At 50.8% G+C, this 21,084-nt stretch overlaps 2 protein-coding genes across 9 annotated transcripts; one reads left to right on the top strand and one right to left on the bottom strand.

Moving 5' to 3' along the window:
* Window positions 1–14,267: 14,267 nt before the first annotated feature.
* On the bottom strand, window positions 14,268–18,835 carry Fbxw5 (F-box and WD repeat domain containing 5). Of its 7 annotated transcripts, none has more exons than XM_006233624.5 (10): window positions 18,684–18,835; window positions 18,125–18,228; window positions 17,439–17,654; window positions 17,088–17,245; window positions 16,614–16,788; window positions 16,386–16,534; window positions 15,827–16,256; window positions 15,370–15,517; window positions 15,076–15,288; window positions 14,268–14,995 (listed from the first exon to the last, which is right to left on the bottom strand). In XM_006233624.5, the coding sequence occupies exons 3-10, from the start codon at window positions 17,629–17,631 to the stop codon at window positions 14,752–14,754; spliced, it is 1,710 nt and encodes a 569-aa protein (XP_006233686.1). In that variant the 5' UTR covers window positions 17,632–17,654; window positions 18,125–18,228; window positions 18,684–18,835; the 3' UTR covers window positions 14,268–14,751. The 7 variants fall into 7 exon arrangements, with proteins under 7 accessions (XP_006233686.1, XP_006233687.1, XP_006233688.1 ...); XM_006233625.4 differs by having other exon boundaries at window positions 18,373–18,733; XM_006233626.5 differs by lacking the exon at window positions 18,125–18,228 and having other exon boundaries at window positions 18,684–18,823.
* Window positions 18,836–19,272: 437 nt separating this feature from the next.
* On the top strand, window positions 19,273–20,857 carry C8g (complement C8 gamma chain). Of its 2 annotated transcripts, NM_001399303.1 has the most exons (7): window positions 19,273–19,442; window positions 19,561–19,697; window positions 19,877–19,947; window positions 20,031–20,138; window positions 20,397–20,498; window positions 20,568–20,606; window positions 20,692–20,857. In NM_001399303.1, exons 1-7 carry the CDS (start codon window positions 19,305–19,307, stop codon window positions 20,703–20,705), a joined length of 609 nt encoding a protein of 202 aa, NP_001386232.1. In that variant the 5' UTR covers window positions 19,273–19,304; the 3' UTR covers window positions 20,706–20,857. The 2 variants fall into 2 exon arrangements, with proteins under 2 accessions (NP_001386232.1, NP_001386233.1); NM_001399304.1 differs by lacking the exon at window positions 20,031–20,138.
* The last annotated feature ends 227 nt before the right edge of the window (window positions 20,858–21,084 follow it).

The following is a 21,084-nucleotide window of genomic DNA, read 5'->3' as shown; positions in this document are numbered from 1 at the left end:
CATGTTGCCCTGCTCTGCTCCACTCTGCTCTGCATCTAGGGCCTTAGAGCATTGGGCAGTACCCCAGCATTTTACATGGGTTCTGGAGTAACTGGCACTTCTCTGAGGACTCTGGTGGACATTTTACCAGGATTATTGCTCTAGGATTTCTCCGTAGAAATCGCCCATATCTGTCTATTTTTTCTACTTAGTTTCTTCCTGCTTTGTATAAGTTTCTGATCTTTCTAACACTGATCCTTGGTTGTGTTTGAACTTTTTGATGTGGAAAAACTCAAAGCTAGTGGGGCAGTGGTGGTGCGTGTCTTTAATCCCAGAAGGCAGGTAGGTCTCTAACTTCCGAGGCCAGCCTGGGCTGCAGAGTGAGTTCCAGGACAGCCGGGGCTACACAGAGAAAAACCCTGTCTTGAAAAACAAAATAAAAAGCGTATCCCCCACCCCGACCCCAGTGCCTGGGTGATTTGGTACTGGGGTTGTCAGGCTCCAGGCCTCCTACAAGCTCCCTCCCAACTCAGCTGTATGTCTAGTCCCAAAGTGGTGGACTGACAGTCACACTGAAGGAAAGGGGCCGAGGGCATCCCACGCTCACGGCCCTGAGTTGCATCCAGCACACAGGAGCTGGAGGTGGACTGGGAAGAGAAGGGAACGACAAAGGGCCCGGCATGGCGGCACACATCCTTAGTCCTGGGACCGAATAGACAGAGGCAGGTGGAAATGTGTTGAAGGCCAGTAGTACTACAGGGTGAGATCCTTTCACACGAGAACAAAAAGAACAGAATCCATAGGTCAGTGTGAGGAAAGGAGTCGTGACAAAGAATCGGAACCTGTCAGAGGGTGGTCAGCCCTCCTGCCTATCAGTTCCCTGTGGGTAGGGAGCTTCTGAGCAGAGCCTCGTAAGTCAGATTGCTGTCGAATGAGGCCGATGTGGAATTGCCCTCTGCCTTAGTAAGCAACAGGGAAGGGGATTCAGCCAAACCAGCTCTCTGGACACAGCTCCCGAGCAGATGTGCTCTGCTGTGCATCCCCTCCCAAGGAGGGGACCGGCTACCTGCACCTCACAGGCCCACAGATTTTACAGTCACTGTCATTGCCCTCTAACCACACCACTGCCTCCTGTCCTCGTGTGCCACATTTGGGATAATGTTAATAGAATCAGTGCCTTCTGGCATGATGTTTCAAGGTTCATCCATGTTAGAACATGCTAGGAATCTTTCTGGTTTGTGAGGCAGGGTTTCTCTGTGTAGCCCTGACTGTCCTGGAACTCACTCTAGACCAGTCTGGTCAGATCTACTACCTGCCTCTGCCTCCTGAGTGCCAAAGGTGTGAGCCACCACTGCCCCACTTGTGTAGGTCATTTTTCTGTGGTGTGCATGTGTACACCTATGTGGGTACCCGTGTACACACGTGTGGGTACCCGTGTGAAATCCTGCAGTTGGCTAGCGTCTGCCGTCACTCTCCCTTCTGCCTTCCGCGTGCTGACATTGCAGGCACCACCATACTTGTCTGACAAATACACGGCTGCTGGGGGCCAGAACTCTGCTCTGCATACTTGCGAGCCATCTCCCCAGCCCGTTAGGACATTTGATGCCAGATGTTTTCTTGTGTACCCAGAATACACTTGTGGTTGATTTCAGTTAGACATTTGAGCTGTTTACTTCCTGACTGCTATAAAATGCTGCGGGGAAGGTTTGCTTTTGTGTTTGTGTGCAAGTCTAGTGAAACTACTAGGTTGTATGTTCAGCTCTTTAGAAACTGTCAAATAACCTGTTATGGTGTTATATTTCTGTAATCTCAGCACAGAGCTAGAAGGATTGAAAGTTCAAGGCCAGTGTTGGCTACATTTAAAACCCTGCCTTAAACAAACATGCAAACAAACCCCAGAACAATGAAAAACGAAAGTGCCCAGCACTGGTTATACCATTGTATAATCTGCCAAGAAATTGTTTTTGACTTTTTTTTTCTGTGGCAGGATCACTCTGTGGAGCTCTGGTAATCCTATAACTCACTGTGTAGACCAGGTTGGCCTTCAACTCAGAGATCCACCTGCCTCTGCCTCCTGAGCACCAACACACCCAGGTGTGTGTGTGAGTGCATGCATGCATTCATGTATGTACATGTACTCTGTGCATGCCTGGTATGTATGTATGTGTACTATGTGCTTGCATTCATGTATGTACATGTACTCTGTGCATGCCTGGTATGTATGTATGTGTACTATGTGCTTGCATTCATGTATGTACATGTACTCTGTGCATGTCTGGTATGTATGATGTGTACTATGTGCATGCATTCATGTATGTACATGTACTCTGTGCATGCCTGGAATGTATGTGTACTATGTGCTTGCATTCATGTATGTACATGTACTCTGTGCATGTCTGGTATGTATGTATGTGTACTATGTACATGCCTGGTATGTGTGTATGTGTACTATGTGCAGCCTCTAAAGCTTTTATTTTTCTGTGTACATGTGTGCACATCTGTATGCAGGTGCCTAGAAAGGCCAGAAGAGGGCATGGGACTCCTGGAGGATGGAGTCAGGCCATTATGACCCACCTAATTTGGGTGCTGGGGACCAGGGTCTGTCCTTTGCAATGGCAAGAAGTGCTTTTTTTTTTCTTTTTTTTCTTTTTTTTTTTTTTTTTGGTTCTTTTTTTCGGAGCTGGGGACCGAACCCAGGGCCTTGCGCTTCCTAGGTAAGCGCTCTACCACTGAGCTAAATCCCCAGCCCCAAGAAGTGCTCTTTTTTTTTTTTTTTTCAGAGCTGGGGACCGAACCCAGGGCCTTGCACTTGCTAGGCAAGCGCTCTACCACTGAGCTAAATCCCCAGCCCCCAAGAAGTGCTCTTAAAAGCTGAGCCATCTCTCCAGCCCCAGGGAAAACAATGTGGGCCCTGTTTGCCCCTTGTGTTCACTCATGTTTTTATAATACTTAGTCATTTTAAATATTCAAAGAGGGCGCTTTACAACCCCTGCCTCCTGCCTTCATTTTCTTCCTTTGCTTGCTTGTCCCCCACATCCCCACTTTGAAACAGTCTCAGCCGTGACCGTGGCTGGCCTGAAGCTGTAGAGTAGAGCAGGACGACTTCAGACTGACGGAGCTCCCCTGAGTGCCGAGATTGCAGGCATGTGGCTAGCCTCCTACCCGATGGTTTTTCTTTTCTTTTTTCTTTTTATTAGTCTTTTCTAGCACTTCAGACCGCGCGTCCTGTCACCTGTCGAAACACCACCACTTGGTCTGTCACCTTTTATAGCTTAAATAGCCAGTAGAGTAAACGTCATTAACACAATCAGATTTTCTTCATGGTGAGGTGTAAGCCCATGGTAAACGTGGTGTAGATGAGTCTCCATCCACCCAGACCTCCTGCTTGGCAACCACTGCAAGGACTTGTCTGACCTCCTGTCTTAGGGTTCCCATTGCTGTGCTGAAACACCATGACCAAAGCAAGTCAGGACAAGAACTCAGTCAGGCCAAGAACTGGAGGCAGGAGCTGATACAGAAGCCATGAGGGTATTGCTTCCTGGTGACTTTAGTTTGTGTCACATTGACATAAAACCATTAAGCACACTCAGGCTGTCTTTTTAAAGAGCATTGTATGTAACGGTGTGATGGCGCACACCGTTAATCCTAGCACTTGGAGGCAGAGACACGGCTGGATTTCTGTGAGTTCAAGTCTAGGCTGCTTTGCATAGCAAGTTCAGGCCAGTCAGGGCTATACAATGAGACGTGAAGGAAAAAAAAAACCAAAACCATCTGTCCAATGTTTCCTTCCCAGGCTAGTGTCCCGCTGTGTGAATGTGTCTGTTTGCTCACCTGTGGGAACTTACTGGGGTGGTTTTCAGGTTTTTGCAGGGTGACGGCTGTATTTTGGGATTGTCATGAAGCAAGCTGCATTTCTCAAATGTTTACCCGAAGAGTGGAGCTGCTGGGTCATGTGTTAAGTTCGTGAGGCTTGTTTTATTTTTGAGACACCTCTCAAATGCCAGGGTTATAGGCACAGCACCAGACCAGGTAGGTCTATGCAGTCTGTCATCTGTCTATGTCTGCTATCTGTCATCTACCTGCCTATCTATCCATCCATCCATCCATCCATCCATCCATCCATCCATCTATCTATCAATCATCTATTTGGGGGACAGGGTCTCACCTTGTACCGTTGGCTGTCCTGGAACTCCCTCTAGACCAGGCTGGCGACGCTCACAGAGGTCCCGCAGAGTGCTGGGATTCTGAATAAGAGCACTGGCCTGTGAGGCAAGCACTTCGCTGATGTGCATCTCCAAGCTCTAAATACATTTTTTGCTGCAGGGTCTTACTGTCTAGTCCATGTTGGTCTCATGCTCATAATCCTCCTGCCTTAGACTCCGAGGTGCTGGGATTAGAGTACCATGCCCCATAGAAAATGCATTTCATCCCATTCTTTTCCTTACTGAGATAGGCGTCCTGTGCTGCCCAGTCTGATCTCAGACTCAGCGGCTCCTCTCCCTCGACCTCCAGAATAGCTGGGGCTACAGGTTACCCACCCCTGGTGTGGCTGTGTTCTCGGTGAAGTGCCATGCGAGCTGCCTTCTTGTCGCTCTGCAGCCGCAGCAGCACTTGGGCCTCACACTGCTTTCAGAGCAGTCGCTAACCAACACGTCGCATCTCGCCATGGTTTAAATTCCCATGTGCTTTACCTGCTTTTAAGTTGCATATTTTCTTAGGGTTGAGCTTGAGACCTGTTCTAGACGCAAGCCTGGTTGAATATATAACATTTGGAATTTTTTTTTAGCTTCATCTTTTCATCTCGTGTCTGCTCTGTAGGAAAGCGTGTGGTTTTGATGAGCTGTTGAGCAGTGCTTGGTGTGGGTTATGCTTTCAGTATCCTGTCTGAGACTTGTGTGTCACACAAGCACAGCGCTGTTGGCATTCAGGCCTGCCGAAGAGACACTGGAGGCCTATTGTGTGCTCGGGTGCTCACTAGGTACAACAAGGTCACAGTAGAAGGCGTCCTCTGCTCCCTGAGATGGGCAGGAGGCCACGTGTGCAGGAGGCAGAGTGGAGATGCTGGAAGGAAGAGCCCACATACCATGTGCCACACAAGCATGCATGGCACGTGCACTTCTGGAGAGAGGTGTGTTCAGGTATTCCTCAGGGACCAGTCACCTTTTTCGGAGACCCGAGCCTTTTGCTGGCCTGGAATACTAGGTTGGCCATTAAGCACCAGGGACCACATCTCTGTGTCCCTGGTGGTAGAATTAATTATAAGCACACACTACCACTCCCAACTTGTTTTGTTTCCTTTTGTTTTGTTTTATTTATCAAGACAGGGTTTCTCTGTGTAGCCCTGGCTATCCTAGAACTCACTCTGTAGACCAGGCTGGCCTTGAACTTCGAGATCTGACTGCCCCTGCCTCCGGAGTGTGCACCACTACTGCCACCCAGGTCACTCCCAGCTGTGTGTGTGTGTGTGTGTGTGTGTGTGTGTGTGTGTGTAAAACTTCTGGAGATTGAGTTCAGGTCCTCATGCTTGCCTTGTAAATGCTTTACCAGTGGAACTGTCTCCCTAAGCCTCTAAAATTCTTTGCCAACATCAAATATGACAGTTTTCTGTTTTGATCTCTAGTCATTACAGTGTTTCTCATGTGACAGTTGGGTACGTTGCTCCTTATTTGTTTGCACAAGGTGTAGGGTTTGGATTAATTCTACATTTCAGTGTCCTGCTTTAACTGAGATCCTGAAGTAAGTAAATGGAAAGTTTTCCAAAGCTAAGCAATTCGTAAGTTTTAAACTCTGCGATTGATAAGTTGTAAGTTCTTGGTGTTGATGAAATCTCATACCGTCCTGGCATCGGCTTCCCTCCTGACCTATTCTTTCCAGCATTTCCACTTGGTCTCCTGCACGCTTGGCCTCTTGCCCATCTCAGGGACCAGAGGACGTGTGCAGAGGCCTTCTACTGTGACCTTGTTTTACCTAGTGAGCACCTGAGCACAGCGCTGCTGGCGTTCAGGCCTGCTAGAGATATGGAGGTCTACTGTGTGTTCTTATGTACTTGTTAGTGGGAGGGTTTTGTTTTAAGTGTGTATAGGCACATGCAGTGCCTGTGCATGTGGAGACCAGAAGCTAACACCCGGGGCCTTCCCTCTCTGTCTTTATTTTGTATTGGTGATGGTAGCTGCTTGGGATTTGTTTTCTGTTTTGTGCAAGTGACAGTTTTGGGGTCAGGGAAGCTCTGTGGGACGGAGTAAAGGGCTAGGGAGGCAAACTTGAGCCTGGTACCACAGAGCCCTGCATTGGTCAGAATGAACCAGGCCATCAGTGAGCATACTGCTGGAAGTTAGGGGTGGGGTGGGATGGCAGAATTTGCCAGTTGGCGAGAGGACGCAAACACGGTGCCCATGAATGGGAGAGTGAAGTGGATAGCCAGTTGTTGTTGTAACAATATAAAAAATAAAAGCTGTCTTTTGCCCCCCCCCCACTAGGTCTGGCACCTCAGTGCCCCAAGATATCTGGTAGATGTCTTCATCTCAGTCAGCAAAGCGTCTCACCCGCTTTGCTCCATCCCATATCACACTGCCGATGGCTACTCTCTGAGTCTGACAGCAATCTCTCTACCTATCTAGTTACCAAGGCAGGTGTCCGTGCCAGAAACACACATCCCAACTCCCTGGCAGCCCAGCCCAGCCGCCCCTTAAATTTGCACATGAAAGAACACTCAACACAGTAACCTTTGATCCAATTGATAAGATATAATTGCCCACCTAAACATACAAAGCCCGGTACACATCCATCCCTTAAGAACATTCAGAACAGCCTGTAAGTACATAAAAACAGTACAGCATGGAGTCTTAACGTCAGCCTCCATGTTCTCTCTCAGAGGCGGCTTCTCTGCCTTCCCTCTGCCCTCCTTTCAGTCCCAGTCTCCTTCCCTTCCCTCAAACTTTTCTCCCGCCCATCCTTCCTCCTCCTCCAATGACAGGCCTCATTCTATCTTGTACCTGCCTCACCTGTGACATCATCCCACATTTTGCCCTTTTAGTCTAATTAAAAAGAAACTTTTTTTCTCAAATATAAGCTGAGCACAACTATTATCATTTTGTAATTAAGAGCATAAAATATATCTAACACCCAGTCCAACACTCTATCAGTTGAACAGAACATTTAGTTATCCATTCCAGCTTAAGAAAGGCTTAAAATCTATATTATATCCTGGCTAGCTTGTATACTATCTGATAACTAATAAAATATGTATTTTCAGAGTTAAACAGCCTGATGGGCTATGAGATTATAATCCGTCTTGAACCCCATCAGAAATCTTTGAATGACCAAATATCTATACACATAGGAAGCCTAACATGGCTTCCAGAACTGAGAGGTTGTAGAGACAAATCTCCACTAGCACAGTCCCCTGTTAGCAACATGTGAGCACAAGTCTTCAGCCTTCTGGCCCAAAATCAACTGACAGACTCTTGAAATGCAGATTTTGAAGGGCTGATCACCCTGTCTTGGCAGAGCTCATCAGTCAACTATTCTGCATAATTTGTCCTTTTCTGGACATATTAGTCTGCAGATGAAACAGGCAGTTTTGTCCAGTGGCTGCCTAGCCACAAAGTATTGCCTCATCTGGAGGTAGAGATGTTCAAATTCTTCATTAAATCCACCAAAGGTAACTGTTAGGAGCAGATATGTCTCAACAAAAGATAAATAACTTTAAATCTCAAATTTTATTTCTGACGTTTTTGAAAACCATCTATATAAGGTAATCTGGACTGTTGTCTTTATACCTTAATATTATCTTGAAAGTTCTCTCACAAAGTCAGAGCCCTGAATTTGCTATTTGGCCCTTAACTCACATGTGTAATCAACTCAGAAAGTCTGTTATGACATCCATAGAAGGACTGGCTCTAAACCTTGTACTTTTTTACTTAAACTTTTTTGACAAATAAATTCTATACCAAAGCAAAGATAAGATCCCAGCCTATCTACCAAATGAGATTATGACTGTATAACTCAATCTAGCTAATTCCTCCCTGTCAAATTACAACCATTTCTAAATTCCTCATAAAAACAACTTTAGAATAACCACTTTCAGCACCCCCCCAAAGTCCTGGGAATTGGGGCGACGACTCCTCCATAACTTCTTCAAGCTGTACATGGGCGTTGAGATATCCTTGGGGGTAGGGGGTAGGAAGAATGAAGCAAATGCTGTAGCCGATGTGTCCTGACTGGACCCAGCTGAAAGTCCTTGAGACCAGGAATCCAAGTAGGCACACTCTGCAAAATACAACTCTCAAGACAAAAGTTTAGAATCTAGATATCTTTTTGTCTGATTCTCCTGAATCTAGTTTTTCAGGCGGTCTACCTTTATCAAATCTGATCAGTACAACTCTGTGAGGTTTCCAGAGCCTAATCACACTTTTTAAATATACAAAGACAAAATTTTTCTCTTAAAATACTGTGTTCCTTAGTCTGTAACCAGAAAAACTTGTATCTTGCTCTCTCTCCCAGAGGAATAATATAACCATAAAACTCAAAGTCACACCCATTCTGAAGATTAAACAATTTTTTAAAAAGGAAGTAAGCTAAACAATTAAACAATAAGCCTGATAGGCTTTTGTACTCTGTGATATCAGGAAATAAATCTGAAATTCCCATGGAGCCTATGTTAAGAGAATCTGAGCTTCCTGTTATGGTAAATATCAAAAATAACCACAAACCCTCACTTGCCGGCATCAATGAGCCATATGGCCCTTAGGGGGGTAATTCATAAAACAAACCAAATACCTTCCATCAATTCCAATATCAATAAGCAACATATCAAACCAGGACTTTAGCCCACTATATCCATCTGTTAAGCTTCCTACCCGGAGTCACAGATATTTATTTAAACTTAATAACTTGTAAATATCACAATACTCTACTTGGAGTTAGTGACTAATTTTTCCCTAAGTTCCGAACCATGGATGAAAATCCCCACCTGATTCAGGTAATCTCTTTACTCTTTTCTTTCTAAAAACAAACTTAATCACCTTTTAATAATACCTGTCATTAAGAAGTAGCATGTCTAACTAGGATCTAAACCCAAAATTCCCGTGGAGCCCACGTTAGAAGGAATATGAGTGTCCTGAAGGACTTCTAAAGCAGCTTTATCTCTAACTCTCTGCTGCCATTGCTTTTTCACACAGCAGGGGACCTACAGCGTGCCAGCCCAGGCTGCTTCGTGTTTCTGTGTTTAACGTTCCCGCACTTGAGACATCATGATGTCTTACTTAGAAAATAAAACTTTCGGGGCTGGGGATTTATTTAGCTCAGTGGCAGAGCGCTTGCCTAGGAAGCGCAAGGCCCTGGGTTCGGTCCCCAGCTCCGGAAAAAAGAACCAAAAAAAAAAAGAAAAGAAAACTTTCTCTCAACTCTTAGGATTACTAGTGGATTCTCGCCCATCACGCTGGTTCACCATCTGTTGTTGTAAAATTATAACAATAAAAGAGTCTAAAACCCAATCTAGGTCCGGCACCAGTCTCCTCCTCTTCCCTCAAACTTTTCTCCCGCCCATCCTTCCTTCTCGTCCAATGACAGGCCTCATTCTATCTTGTACCTGCCTCACCTGTGACATCATCCCATAGCCAGGATCAGGATCAGTGACCAGGATCAGCCTTGGAAAGCCTAAGTACTGGGGCACTGTATCCCCTGAATAGTCGGCACTTTCTAGGGTGCTTTTCCTGGACCGGGGGCTCAGGCCCTTGGCACCTATAATGGCCCTGGGTGGCCACAAGTGAGCTACTGGATAGGACCTAGGCTGAGAGGCTCATCGTTTGGGGAGGCAGCAGGAGGCCACTTCTTCTTTTTTTTTTTTTTTTTTTTTGGTTCTTTTTTTTTTTTTTCGGAGCTGGGGACCGAACCCAGGGCCTTGCGCTTTCTAGGCAAGCGCTCTACCACTGAGCTAAATCCCCAGCCAGGAGGCCACTTCTTGACAGACACACACACAGATCCCTTTAGTTGGTTGATTTTTTGAGACATGATCTCACTAAGTAATCTTGACTGGCCTGGAACTTGCTATGTAGACCAGGCTGGCATTGAACTCATAGAGATCCAATTGCATCTGCCTCCTGAGTGCTGAGAGTCACTGTGCCTGACACAAATACCATGTTTTGTTTTGAGACTGGGTTTTGTTTGTGGCCCTGGCCACCCTGGAATTCACATAGTATATAGAGACCAGGCTGGCCTCAAACTCAGAAATGTGTCTGCCTCTGCCTCCTGAGTGCTGGGATTAAAGGTGTGCACCATCAAGCCAAGCGGTTTTGTGTTTTAAGCAGTCTCACTGTGTAGCCCTGGCTGGCCACAGACGCTTTTAAAATTTGCTTTTAACATGTATCTGGTGTGGATGCACGGAAGTGGCTTTAGAACTGGATAATGGTTGGAGCTGGGAGGATTAGAGGACCTGACCAGAAAAGGCCTGGATTTCTGTCCATGGGTGGCCAGGGAGACCAGGGAGACTCTGGCCAGGGTACCAGAAGGTAGCCCTAGAAACATCTGAAATGTTTTTGCTGTCCCCTACCCATGGTGTTGATCCTGCAGCATCTGAGCCACAGTGACCCCATCAGGAGAGGGCACTGGACATTACAGGGGCAAAACCCCTGACCATCGACAATACCTAGTGAAATCTTGGAAATCGTTGGGCTGCCAAATTGTAGGGTGCTGCTAGGTGCAACCCCTGCCTAGGAGAACTGCAGTCAACAGACCTGTGTGAGTTCCTGAGGCTGACACCCCCGCCTCCGGAGAGCCACCTCTGCCAGGCAGGACTGACGATTTTTGACTCACACAAATTCATATGTAGAAACCTGCCTCCAAAGAGACAGTATTTGGAGGTGATTGGATTATGAAAATAGAACCGTTGTAGCCCTGGAGAAGTGTGCCCAGCCCTCCACCGTGTGCGTTTTGTCAGGAGAGAGCCTTTGATTGCCTAGGAAACAGCCCTCAGGGAGCCTCGGGTCTTCGCACCTGGTCGTGGACTTGCAGCCCCTGGCACTGTAGGAAGTAAGCTTGTGTTGCGTGTGAGCCGCTCAGGCTGTGGTGTTTGGTTAGAGTGGACTAAGACACAGGGATGTTCAGCCTTAAATAAAAGCTTGGAAGTGTTGAGATTTGCTCGATGACCTAAGCTGTGGTCTGTTGGTAGCTTCTCTGTGGATACTGTAGAAGAGCGTGTCCTGAGTGGGTAGGAAGCACACCGGTCCCGTGAACGCAGTTCACTTGTCAGAGGCTGAGTTCAACACCCTGAACTGTGCCCTGAGAACCGGGTCCTCGGAATGGGAACTAGGGTCCTTAGAATGATGAACAAGTTAAAAAAAAAGTCATCAAAGTAGTTCAGAATCCACTATGGCCGATGCTTTGTAAAAGTGGAGCTTTTGACTTAGACACACATAGCAAACATGACAGATTAAAGGGACAGACACCTGTGTGAGGACAGAACAGGAGCACTGCCACAAACCAAGATAGGTACAAGTCACCAGGAGCCAAGGAAGGCCAGGACAAGCCTCTGCCTATTGTTTGTGCCCGGGAGTGTTCTATGCAGCTGTGTTGGCAGCAGCTCTGTCCTGGATGCTGGCTGTCACAGCTGCCTCCCTCCCACTGGGCTGCTTTACTTTTTGCTCCATGTGAGGCTCTTGCTACAAGCCCCCCTCTCCGCAGAGCGCTGTGCTGACTCTGCCTCTCCCTCCTGGGTCCTGGGGCGACCCTTGTCCGTGCCCTAACCCAGCTGTGCTGCAGGCTTTATTTAGGGAGGGTCCAGGCTTGCTGCCGGGTGTCACGGCAGAGTCGGATCACAGTTCTTATTCAGGACTCATTTGGAGCTGTGTGTGGTGGGACACTTCTACCATGCCACTTTTCTGGAGGATCTCAAGTTTGAGGCCAGCCTGGGCTACACATTGATACCTTGTTGGCGGAAAAATTAAAAGATTATTTTTATGTGACCTTTGATATGCTTAGATTTTGTGTTCCACTCTTCTCTGGTTTTCCTACGTATAATGGGATGGCTATTCGACCATTTAGTGTACTTTAGTTTATTATAATTTTAACTCTCTCTCTGTATAGTAGCTTCAGTATTCTAAAGGTTATAAACTGCACTTTAGGGCCAGTGAGAAGGCTCATTAGGTGAAGTGTTTGCTAAGCCTGGTGACCTGGGGCGATCCTCAGAACCCACATCACCATGAGAACCAACTCCTGCAAGTTGCCTTTTGGCCCCCAAAGTGCTGCGTCAGGTGCCCAAAAATGTAAGAAAAAACTTGAATACCAAGTTTTCAGTGGTCTCCGGGGAGTTATTTCGCTTTAGTCAAATGTAGAACCCCCACAGTTGTTACCTCTGTACTTCAGACTGAACTTGTTCCCCCACTTTTCCCAGCCTCCCCTTTAGGCCTCGTTTGGCCATTTAGCCAGGTGATTGGATTCTAACCACCTGGCTGCCCTGTCCTGCCCTCCCTGACTGAACCACAGGAGGGCTCGTATAGCAACAAGATACAGGGGAAGGAGTCTCACCTTGGGACTGTGGTGCCGGAGACACTGTGGATGTGGGGCACTTTCAAGCAGCTCACGGGCCAGCAGTGCTCAGGACTGCTCTTTGGGCCCTGCTGCCCAGTTCAGGAGGCTAGAGTGAACACTGGCAGCTAACTGGCTGCCTCCTGCCCTGCAGTCTCCAGACTCTCAGCCATTGCACTTAGAGCCACATCTGTGGACCCATAGCCCTAAGCACTGTCTGTCAGACCTTCTCCTGGCTGGGCTGCTTTTCACAGGGATGTGTTTAATGTGCCAAGTTCTAAACCCTGATCCTCTCACCACTGCAGCTGGAGGTGAGGTATGAGTACCCCTCCTCCTTTAAAGTTATATTTTTATTTTGTACATATGGGGGCACACACTCCAAGGCTGGCACATAGAGGCTCTCTCCTCCCAGCGTGTGGACCTGAGGAGCAGTCAGACAGGCTTGGCCACAGGCTCCCTTGCTGAGCCATGTTGTCTGTCCTGCGTAAAGCCCAACATTTAAAAGGCTGAACTTGTAGTTTGTTACTGTTTCCACACTTCAGTTTCAAATTCCTACATGCCCTGGTTTTGTGTGATGTGTTCTTTCTGTTCTACAGAAACTGCTGTTCTCTTTTTACTCTGAATCAGTCAAATCCAAAGTCTTTACTGGGAAGTTGCTGGACTTCTCAGAAGTACATTTGCGCTCAAGCTTGGTCTACTCTCTAGGGCAAGAAAAGATTCTTATGGGCTCTGAATTCAGTTTCATGCTCATCTTGTGCAGAATGGTTAGCACTGGTGCTTTGGCCCTGGGAGGGAACCATGCTAGACGTGGTGCTCCACACCATGCCACATCCCAGCCTCCACACAGCTGTCCTCTGAGGAACCCAGGTGCTGTCCAGCAGGGCTGCCTCCTATCCTGCTGGCACTACTGTCCACGCTGATGGATGCTCACTGCAACTTGCCCTCCAACTGCAACGGTCACATAGACCAGGCCTGGCTCTCTGCTGCCATCTGCCTGGTACCCGTCCTAATCCCCTTGATGCAGCCAGATGCAGGATGGGAGGTAACCTGTGCTCACTTGCTAGCTTGGACCTGCAAGGACACTTACCCTGTCCGTCCATCCAGTCCCCTGTGTAAGTTTTCTGTTCCTGATGAGAGGACAGCTTTTAAATGAGATGTCACTGTAACAGGCTGCTCACCCAGTCACTTTGGTCACTCTGGAGGCCGCCCCCGCTGGAGTCCCAAATCTTCTCTACTGTCAGCACCATACACCATGTAAGCTCCCAGGACAGCCTAGAGCTGCCCTCCTGCACCCTGGCACCTTACACATTTTCAGAGGGGGTTATGGTGGCACCGAGAGTTGAACTGAAGGCAAGCACTATCCCCACAAACCACAACCCCCAAACCTCTTACTTTTCTAAGCCAAGGTCTAACCAAGTTGCCTAGATCAACCTTGAATTTGTTCTGTAGTCCAATCAGGCTTTTAACTCCCCATCCTCCTGCCTCAGCTCCCGGAGGAGCAAGGATTACAGATCTGCATCACTATCCCCACCCCCACCCTGCTCTGGGAGCATCCAGAGGATGCAGCCAACTGTGCTAAAACCCACCCTCTTTTGGGTACTGTCCAGGCTGGGCGGGTCCATCTTCCTGCAGCCATTGGCTCTCACAGCAGTGCACAGGCTGAAGTCAAAGGGATACACACCTAGAGGACCTGAGGCAGACATCACCAGGATGACACTGGCCAGCAAGGCCTGGGGCCCCTCCCTATAAACAGACTAGATGACATGTGCTGTTGCCAACTGTTTATTCAGGCCCAAACAGTTCATGAGTGCAGCATGCAGCACCCATGGTCCACTGCAGGCCACTCCATCAGTAGCAAGACCCGAATTATCAGAGACCGGTGCCTGTGGCCTGCCACCCAGGGTACACTCAAGACGCCAAGGGTGTGGGTTTGGCTGAGTATGAAAGGTACCAGGCAGAGGTCAGCTTGGGGCTATGTGAGCTGGCCAACCCAAGGGAAGAGGGTAGGTGAACAGGGTTTCCAGTGTCCCGTGTACCCCACGGCGGCCAAGAGGCTAACATGGGGTCTCTGGTGCTGCCAACAAGGCCTACCCTAGTGCTAAGCCTGCGGCTGAGTGAGCAGGTTGTGTGTTGGGGTCAGGATGCCCCTCCTAAGGCGTTACTGCTATAAGCTACTCTGTCCCAGGGCAGTAAGGAACCACAGGGGACATTTTCCCCAGGAGGTTCCAATGGCTCAAATCACTGAAGCCTTCAGCGCCTATGGCTGGCAAACCAGGAGAAGAAGGGGCGTGGGCGTGGGTGTGGAGCCTGCAGGACACGAACAATGCGTGGTGAGCGCCAGGCTTTGATAGTGGCATCATCGCTGGCTGTCAACAAGAGCTCCTGCTCCTGGGGGCTAAAGGCCACTGAGTTGACCACATCCTCATGCCGCAGCTTGGCTAGGCAGATGTTGTAGTGGCGGTCCCAGATATAGCCATGCCGATCTTCAGCCCCACTGCGGGATAGCATCTGGATGAGCCCACTCCCATCTGCTGAAGCCCATACCCAAGCCCCGGAGCCCACCTGAGCCCACACCTGGCCACAAAATCCCTGCTGACATCCAGAAAGATGAAGAAGCACTCATCATTGGGTGTGTAGGCACGGTGTGCTCGCAGAGCTCGCTTCACCTCCCGCATGGTCTTCAGATCAAACACCAGCAAGTCAATCTCCTCTGCAATGGGTGGTGGCTGCATGGGGTCGGCGACCACTGAGCCAGGGGGCCAGGCACGGCTATTCACATACAGGTACCTGGGCAAGGGGCACATGTTAGGTGCAAGCCAGCTATTGGACACAGGGCTGTATGTGCTGCCCCCAGCTCACCGGGCCCACCTGTTATCGGGAGACAGGCCCATGCCAATGATGTGCCCATGCACATCAATGACATGGTCCAGGGCATCAAAGAAGGCATCAGAGCCCCGGCCCTCGCCCAGCACGGGCCCTGCAGTTGTCATCTGGTGCGGCAGGATCTGCTTGATGCCTGCGTGGAGAGCAGGGTGAGGGGTCATCCAGAGCCTGCAAGGACATCACCACCAGGGCACTCCCAATCCAAGAACAGGCCTAAGAGTCCACAAACACTGTCTACACTCAGACTCAAGCACAGTTGCACATCTGCTCACTTGCTGACCAATCTCCGCCTGGGTTTCCACCACTCTTACTCAAGTGTGCCAGGGCCAGAACAGTATCCCAGTGCGTGAGCCAAGCTTCACCTAAGGGGCCTTGCTGGTCCGGGGAGCAGCACAATGGCTGCTGACCCTCCCAGGCCCGGCCCTGCCCTGCCCACCATTACCGATCTGATGAGGTGAGTACGTGAGGCAGCCAGTGGTGAAGATGAGGTACTTGTTCCTGCTGTCAGCGTCAGGACACTCTGGGGGCTTGGTGTGGCCCTGGGCCAGCAGCTCAGCCACCTTGGTCTCCAGTGCACAATCTGACAGCTGTCCATGTCCATCCAGGACGCTATCAAACACACGCCGTAAACCTTCCTTGACATGGCCAGAACCAGAGGTGTGCAAACCTGGGTCAGTGGCCTCTTCTTCAGTGTCCCCACCTAGGTCAAAGACTCGGCAGGGGAGCCCAGCCTGGTCACCAGCATCCAGCAGGAGGTCCGGGCTATCAAAGCGGCTGCAGTCAGCCACCATCACGGTGCGGATGGTGCTGGCATTGAGGTTCTGGATCTTAAAGAGCCGCTTTACCACGTTGACGTTCTCTGACTCCACATCCTGTGTGGGACATAATCCAAAGCCCAGAACAGGTGGGTGCTGGCCAGAGGGCTAGGCCTGGGGTGCAGCCTACCCTGGGCCCTGCCCTACCCCACCTGTCGCCCAGCCTGCCCCTGTCCCGGTCTGAACCTGGAAGGCATTGTTGAGCCACAGCACTGAGCAGGAGGTGACATCTCCAATGCGGTGCAGGTTCCCCGAGATGAGGCTGGTTTCTGTGAGCCAGCAGCCAAACACATCATAGGGCTTGTTTCGCACACGCGACAGCAGGGCGAAGGAGTCTGGGGGGAAGGGCACAGATGGGCAAGCTGCCGACAGGGCACAACTGGACAGGCAGCCCAGCCCGGTGCCCACACTCACCTAAGCTGATGACAGCTATCTCGCCTGAGGAGGAGTTATGTGGCCCTAGGAACACCCCCGAGGCCAGCAACAGTGAGTCATCCTGGTTGAACTGGGAGAACTGGGTGTAACTCCAGTTGTATGGCCTCATATCTGCACTGTGCAGCAGAGAGATGGTCAGGTCATTGTTCCAGATCTGTACCAGAGAGGCTGCAGGGTAATTACCAGGCCAGTGCACCAGGGCAGCACACACAGAAGTCCTCACTCTTCTCCATTGAGGGTGCTGGGTCCTCATGGGCAAGAACCTTGGCTTAGGCCTTCACCACCCACTCTTAGGACATCGAACCAATAGCTGACTAGAGGTTAGAGCTGTTCTTAGCTTTGGGTCTTGAGTGGTCCAGACCAGGCCTCCAGGCCCTGTGTGGCCCTTTCTGCTTCTCTCACCATTGGCTTCTCTTCCCACTGAGTTCTACTGCATGGGAGAGGCACCCTCACCTTCACTGTGCAGTCCTTGGAGCAGGAGGCAAACTGGTACCCCGAGTGGGAGAAGCTGAGGTGCAGGACCTGGTCGGTGTGCTCCTTCAGTGTCTGCACCTCCACACAGGGCACCATGTCATAGAGCCGCCGGAACTCCTCATACCAGGATGTGGCCGCTGTGGGCAATATAGTGTCACTCCTGACAGCATGGCTACTCGGAGCTGTTCTGTAGGGACTCTGGAACTCACTATTCACTAATTAGGTCTCAACTACAGAGACTCCCTCTCCCCCAGTGTGACCAATGTGTGAGGTCCTTGGGCCATGAGTCCCTGCCCAAGGCCAGCAGGTTTAGGGTGTGTAAGTACTGACCTGGGTGGCGGGGCACATCGCGAGCCACCTGGTAGTAGCGGTAGAACTGCTCCCTCCATAGGAACTCGTCCCGGGAGACAGCCTGCCACTGGCGGCACACCAGCCCAGCAGCCAGCACATCTGCAGGGCCCAAGCTCAGGAAGATCTGGTAGACCAGGCTGTCGGGGAGCAGGGGCATGCCCCCCTCATCCATCGTGACATTCTGCCCAGACGGTCCTGAAACCCACCAGTGGCTGCTCTCAACCCAGGCCTCCTCACCCCCAACCCCAGGGAGAGACTGATGGTCTGGGGTTCCAGACATGGCAGTCCTAGCCAGCCCCACCAACTGCCCAGCCGAGAATTCCATTGCACTGAGCATGTGCAGGGGGAGGGGGGATGTGTGTGTGTCCCTGTGTGTGTGTACAAGTAGCACTGCCCCACCACACACCCAACACTTCTTGAAGCACCCAGACGGTAATGTTGCACCACCTCACATTCTCCAGGGGCGCCAGACAGCAAGCACCTGAGTACTACTAGGCCAGATACAACCTGCAAGGTGGGGGTGCAGCCCCATCTTTATACCTTTCAGGTGGGGGGCCTTTGACACCTTCCCTAATGCTCCAGGGCCCAGAGAGACATGTGAGCACCAAGGCAGGCAAACAGGTCTGGGCTGCCCAAACTGGCAGGTCCAAGTTTTAGCACCTCACCCTGTCTTTGACCTTGCTGCCACAGGACTTCAGGTCAGGGCTAACTTTCTTCTGAGAAGGGGCTCCTGCTGCCCAATGGCTGTCGTGTGGCTTCAGGAGAGAGCCTAGCCAGGAGGGTGGTAAGAGTGAGTGAGGTTTATGAATGTCGCGAGCAGACAGCAGGGACCACGCCGCTTAGCTAGACGGGGCAGCATCTCCTTCAGTGACCTACTGAACACCGTGGGTGAACTAGGACGACGTCAACCTACCAAGGCTATCACTGGCCAGATAAAGCCACCAAAGGCTGTACAAGTGTAGACATTGCAGGAGAAAAGACGGTGACAGTGAACAAAGCCCGTGAAGGTAGCAAAGGCCAGTTAAAGTAGGACAAGGCAGGGCGAGGCCCACGACCGGGACCAGGCCCGAGAAAATAAACGAAGGCCAGGACCGGGGACGAGGGACACCGAAAGTGGCAAAAGGCTGGTGACCGCAGGACTGGGAGTAATGGGGCACAAGGCCGGTGACTGGGGACAGGGCAGATGACACAGGTGAGCACGGCGGGGCCAAAGCCGGGACTCACCGCGGTGCCTCTGCCCGCTGCGCTGCGCCCGGCTTCCGCCGCCGCTCTAGTCCCCGCCTCCGAGTCTTTATAGAGGAGCCAGACTCGACGCCCAGAGCCCCGAGGCATCGATGGTTCCCTCTCTTGCGCCTGCGCCTCAGGCTCTGACTCTCGGCCTGCGTCTCTCTCTGCGCCTGCGTGCGCTCTTACTTTCTGGCTCGAGGAACAGTACTCGCTCCTGGGTACCCGAAAGGACGGCTGTAATGAGCCAGGCTCAGCTGGGCGGGTTTGGGACTCTGCCCTTGCTCTCTCTGCTGCTAAGCTTTGAACAAATGGCTTTTTATGAGCATGTTGTTCGTTGTGGATTTAAAGACAGTTATTGCGTGCAAAGGGTTGAGCACTGACCTCAAGTGGAAATAGGGGTGCAGAGGACAACTCTAACTTTGCACTTGGGACACAATGCCAAGCTCCTGTCAAGGCTAGGTTCTAGGGTGGACCCTGGCTTGGGTTGGGGGTTCAATAATCGGAAGACAGATGTGGACTTCTGGACTGTGCTTCCTGTGGCACTGGACAGTGGACTCTGACCTAGAACAGTGCACCCCTCCACCTCCCTGTCCTATCACCTACTGTCACAGAACGGCCATGCTGTCCCCCGGGGCTGTTTTATTCTTCACCCTGATCTTGATGGCCAGTTCGCTGGGCCAAAGGACTCGAAAACCTTATGGGTCTACATCCCCCATCAGCACCATCCAGGCCCAGGCCAATTTCAATGCTCAGCAGGTAAAAGCTGGAAGTGAGTTGGGGTAGGTAAAGGAGCAGCAAGAACTTGCCTAGCTTGACAGAATTGGTCCAGGGTTTCCCATTCCCTCAGCTCTGACCCCTCATACTCAACTTTCAGTTTGCAGGGACATGGCTCCTTGTGGCTGTGGGCTCTGCATGCCGCTTTCTTCAGGAGCAGGGACACCGGGCTGAGGCCACTACATTGCACATAGCTCCCCAGGGTGCAGCTATGGCTGCCAGCACCTTCCGAAAGCTGTGAGTACCAGTGGGGCCTCCATCTTCAGCCCAGACTCTGAGCCCACCTTACCCTGCCCTCCTGACCCTGAACCTCATCTCTAGCTCTTCTGTGGCCTAGATAACTATCCCAACTCCTGGGTTGGAGTTCTTAGAGCCTCGGTGCCTCCTCTTATAACTTTCCTTCTTCCCCTGCCCAGAGACGGGATCTGCTGGCAGGTGCGCCAACTCTATGGAATCACAGGGGTCCCTGGCCGCTTCTTGCTCCAAGGTGAGGCAAGGGCATCGAGCAAGAGGGTTCGTGGCTGGAGGCAGAGGGGAAGGGAATGATGTGCTACCGTGGTTCTGCCTTAGCTCCACGGGCCCGTGGGCCAGTACATGTGGTTGTTGCTGAGACCGACTACCAGAGCTTTGCCATCCTGTATCTGGAGCAGGCGAGGAGGCTGTCTGTGAAACTATACAGTGCGTACTAGTCCTGCCGTCACACACGGCCTTATGCTTTTCACACTTCACCTGTGCTTTGCATCCTGGAATCCATCTTGATGGACCGGGTGACCCCAGATGGGCACACAGACCCTGTTCCTTTTCTATCCCCATAGTCTCAGTAGCAGGCACCCTAGAGGAATGGCTACACAGGGGCTGGTGTGGGGAGTAGCTGACCTGGCTGTGTCCTGGGCACCCTGCCCTGTCGAAACCACGGCAACTCTGCCTATCCCACAGCCCGCACACTGCCTGTGAGTGATTCTGCCCTGAATGCGTTTGAGGAGCGAGTCAGGGGAGCCAACCTGACAGAAGACCAGATCTTTTTCTTTCCCAAGTATGGTGAGTATCCCCAGCCCAGTCATCCTCCGATGGCACCCAATCCTCCCTTACTACTGCCTGGTCCCCTAGGTTTCTGTGAGACTGCAGACCAATTCCACATCCTGAATGGTGAGTGTCAGCAGGGCAGAGCAGTAGGGTGGAGGGGGTGAGGTCAGGTCGTTCCTGCCCTTGCTAAGGTTTTTGTCCTCTGCAGAGATGCCGAAGTGAAATGAGGCCATCTAGTAGAGAAGCTATGGACTCCCCTCAGAGAGTTCTGAGCATCCTGAATACAATCTTGGAGTCTTTCCTGTCTCTCCCCAGAAGCACCCCTTCATACGGCTCTGTTGTCCTGAGACTTTTCAGTAAACATCAGACTTGGCCTTGGGTCTTTTCTGTCAACCTCAACAGGAGTTCCACCAGGCCCAGGTGGGAAGGGAATTTATATGCACTCGCATGCACACACACACACACACACACACACGCACGCGCACACACACACGCATGCACACGCACACACACACGCACAGGCACACACACACGCACACACACATGCACACGCACGCACGCACGCACGCACACACACGCATGCACACGCACAGGCACACAC

This window comes from Rattus norvegicus, chromosome 3 (assembly GCF_036323735.1).
Source record: "Rattus norvegicus strain BN/NHsdMcwi chromosome 3, GRCr8, whole genome shotgun sequence".
In the NCBI taxonomy this organism is placed as follows: Eukaryota; Metazoa; Chordata; class Mammalia; order Rodentia; family Muridae; genus Rattus; species Rattus norvegicus.
Note: the sequence above shows the minus strand (reverse complement) of the source record. Positions and strands in the feature narration are given on the sequence as shown.

Coding starts and splice junctions, on each gene's coding strand:
- Fbxw5 (XM_006233624.5), bottom strand. CDS start 17,631: ATGGATGAGGGGGGCATGCCCCTGCTCCCCGACAGCCTGGTCTACCAG. Junction 16,257..16,385: donor GGCTCAACAATGCCTTCCAG/GTTCAGACCGGG, acceptor TGTCCCACACAG/GATGTGGAGTCAGAGAACGT. Junction 15,518..15,826: donor GTACTCACCTCATCAGATCG/GTAATGGTGGGC, acceptor CTCTCCACGCAG/GCATCAAGCAGATCCTGCCG.
- C8g (NM_001399303.1), top strand. CDS start 19,305: ATGCTGTCCCCCGGGGCTGTTTTATTCTTCACCCTGATCTTGATGGCC. Junction 19,698..19,876: donor GCCAGCACCTTCCGAAAGCT/GTGAGTACCAGT, acceptor TCCCCTGCCCAG/AGACGGGATCTGCTGGCAGG. Junction 20,499..20,567: donor CTTTTTCTTTCCCAAGTATG/GTGAGTATCCCC, acceptor CTGGTCCCCTAG/GTTTCTGTGAGACTGCAGAC.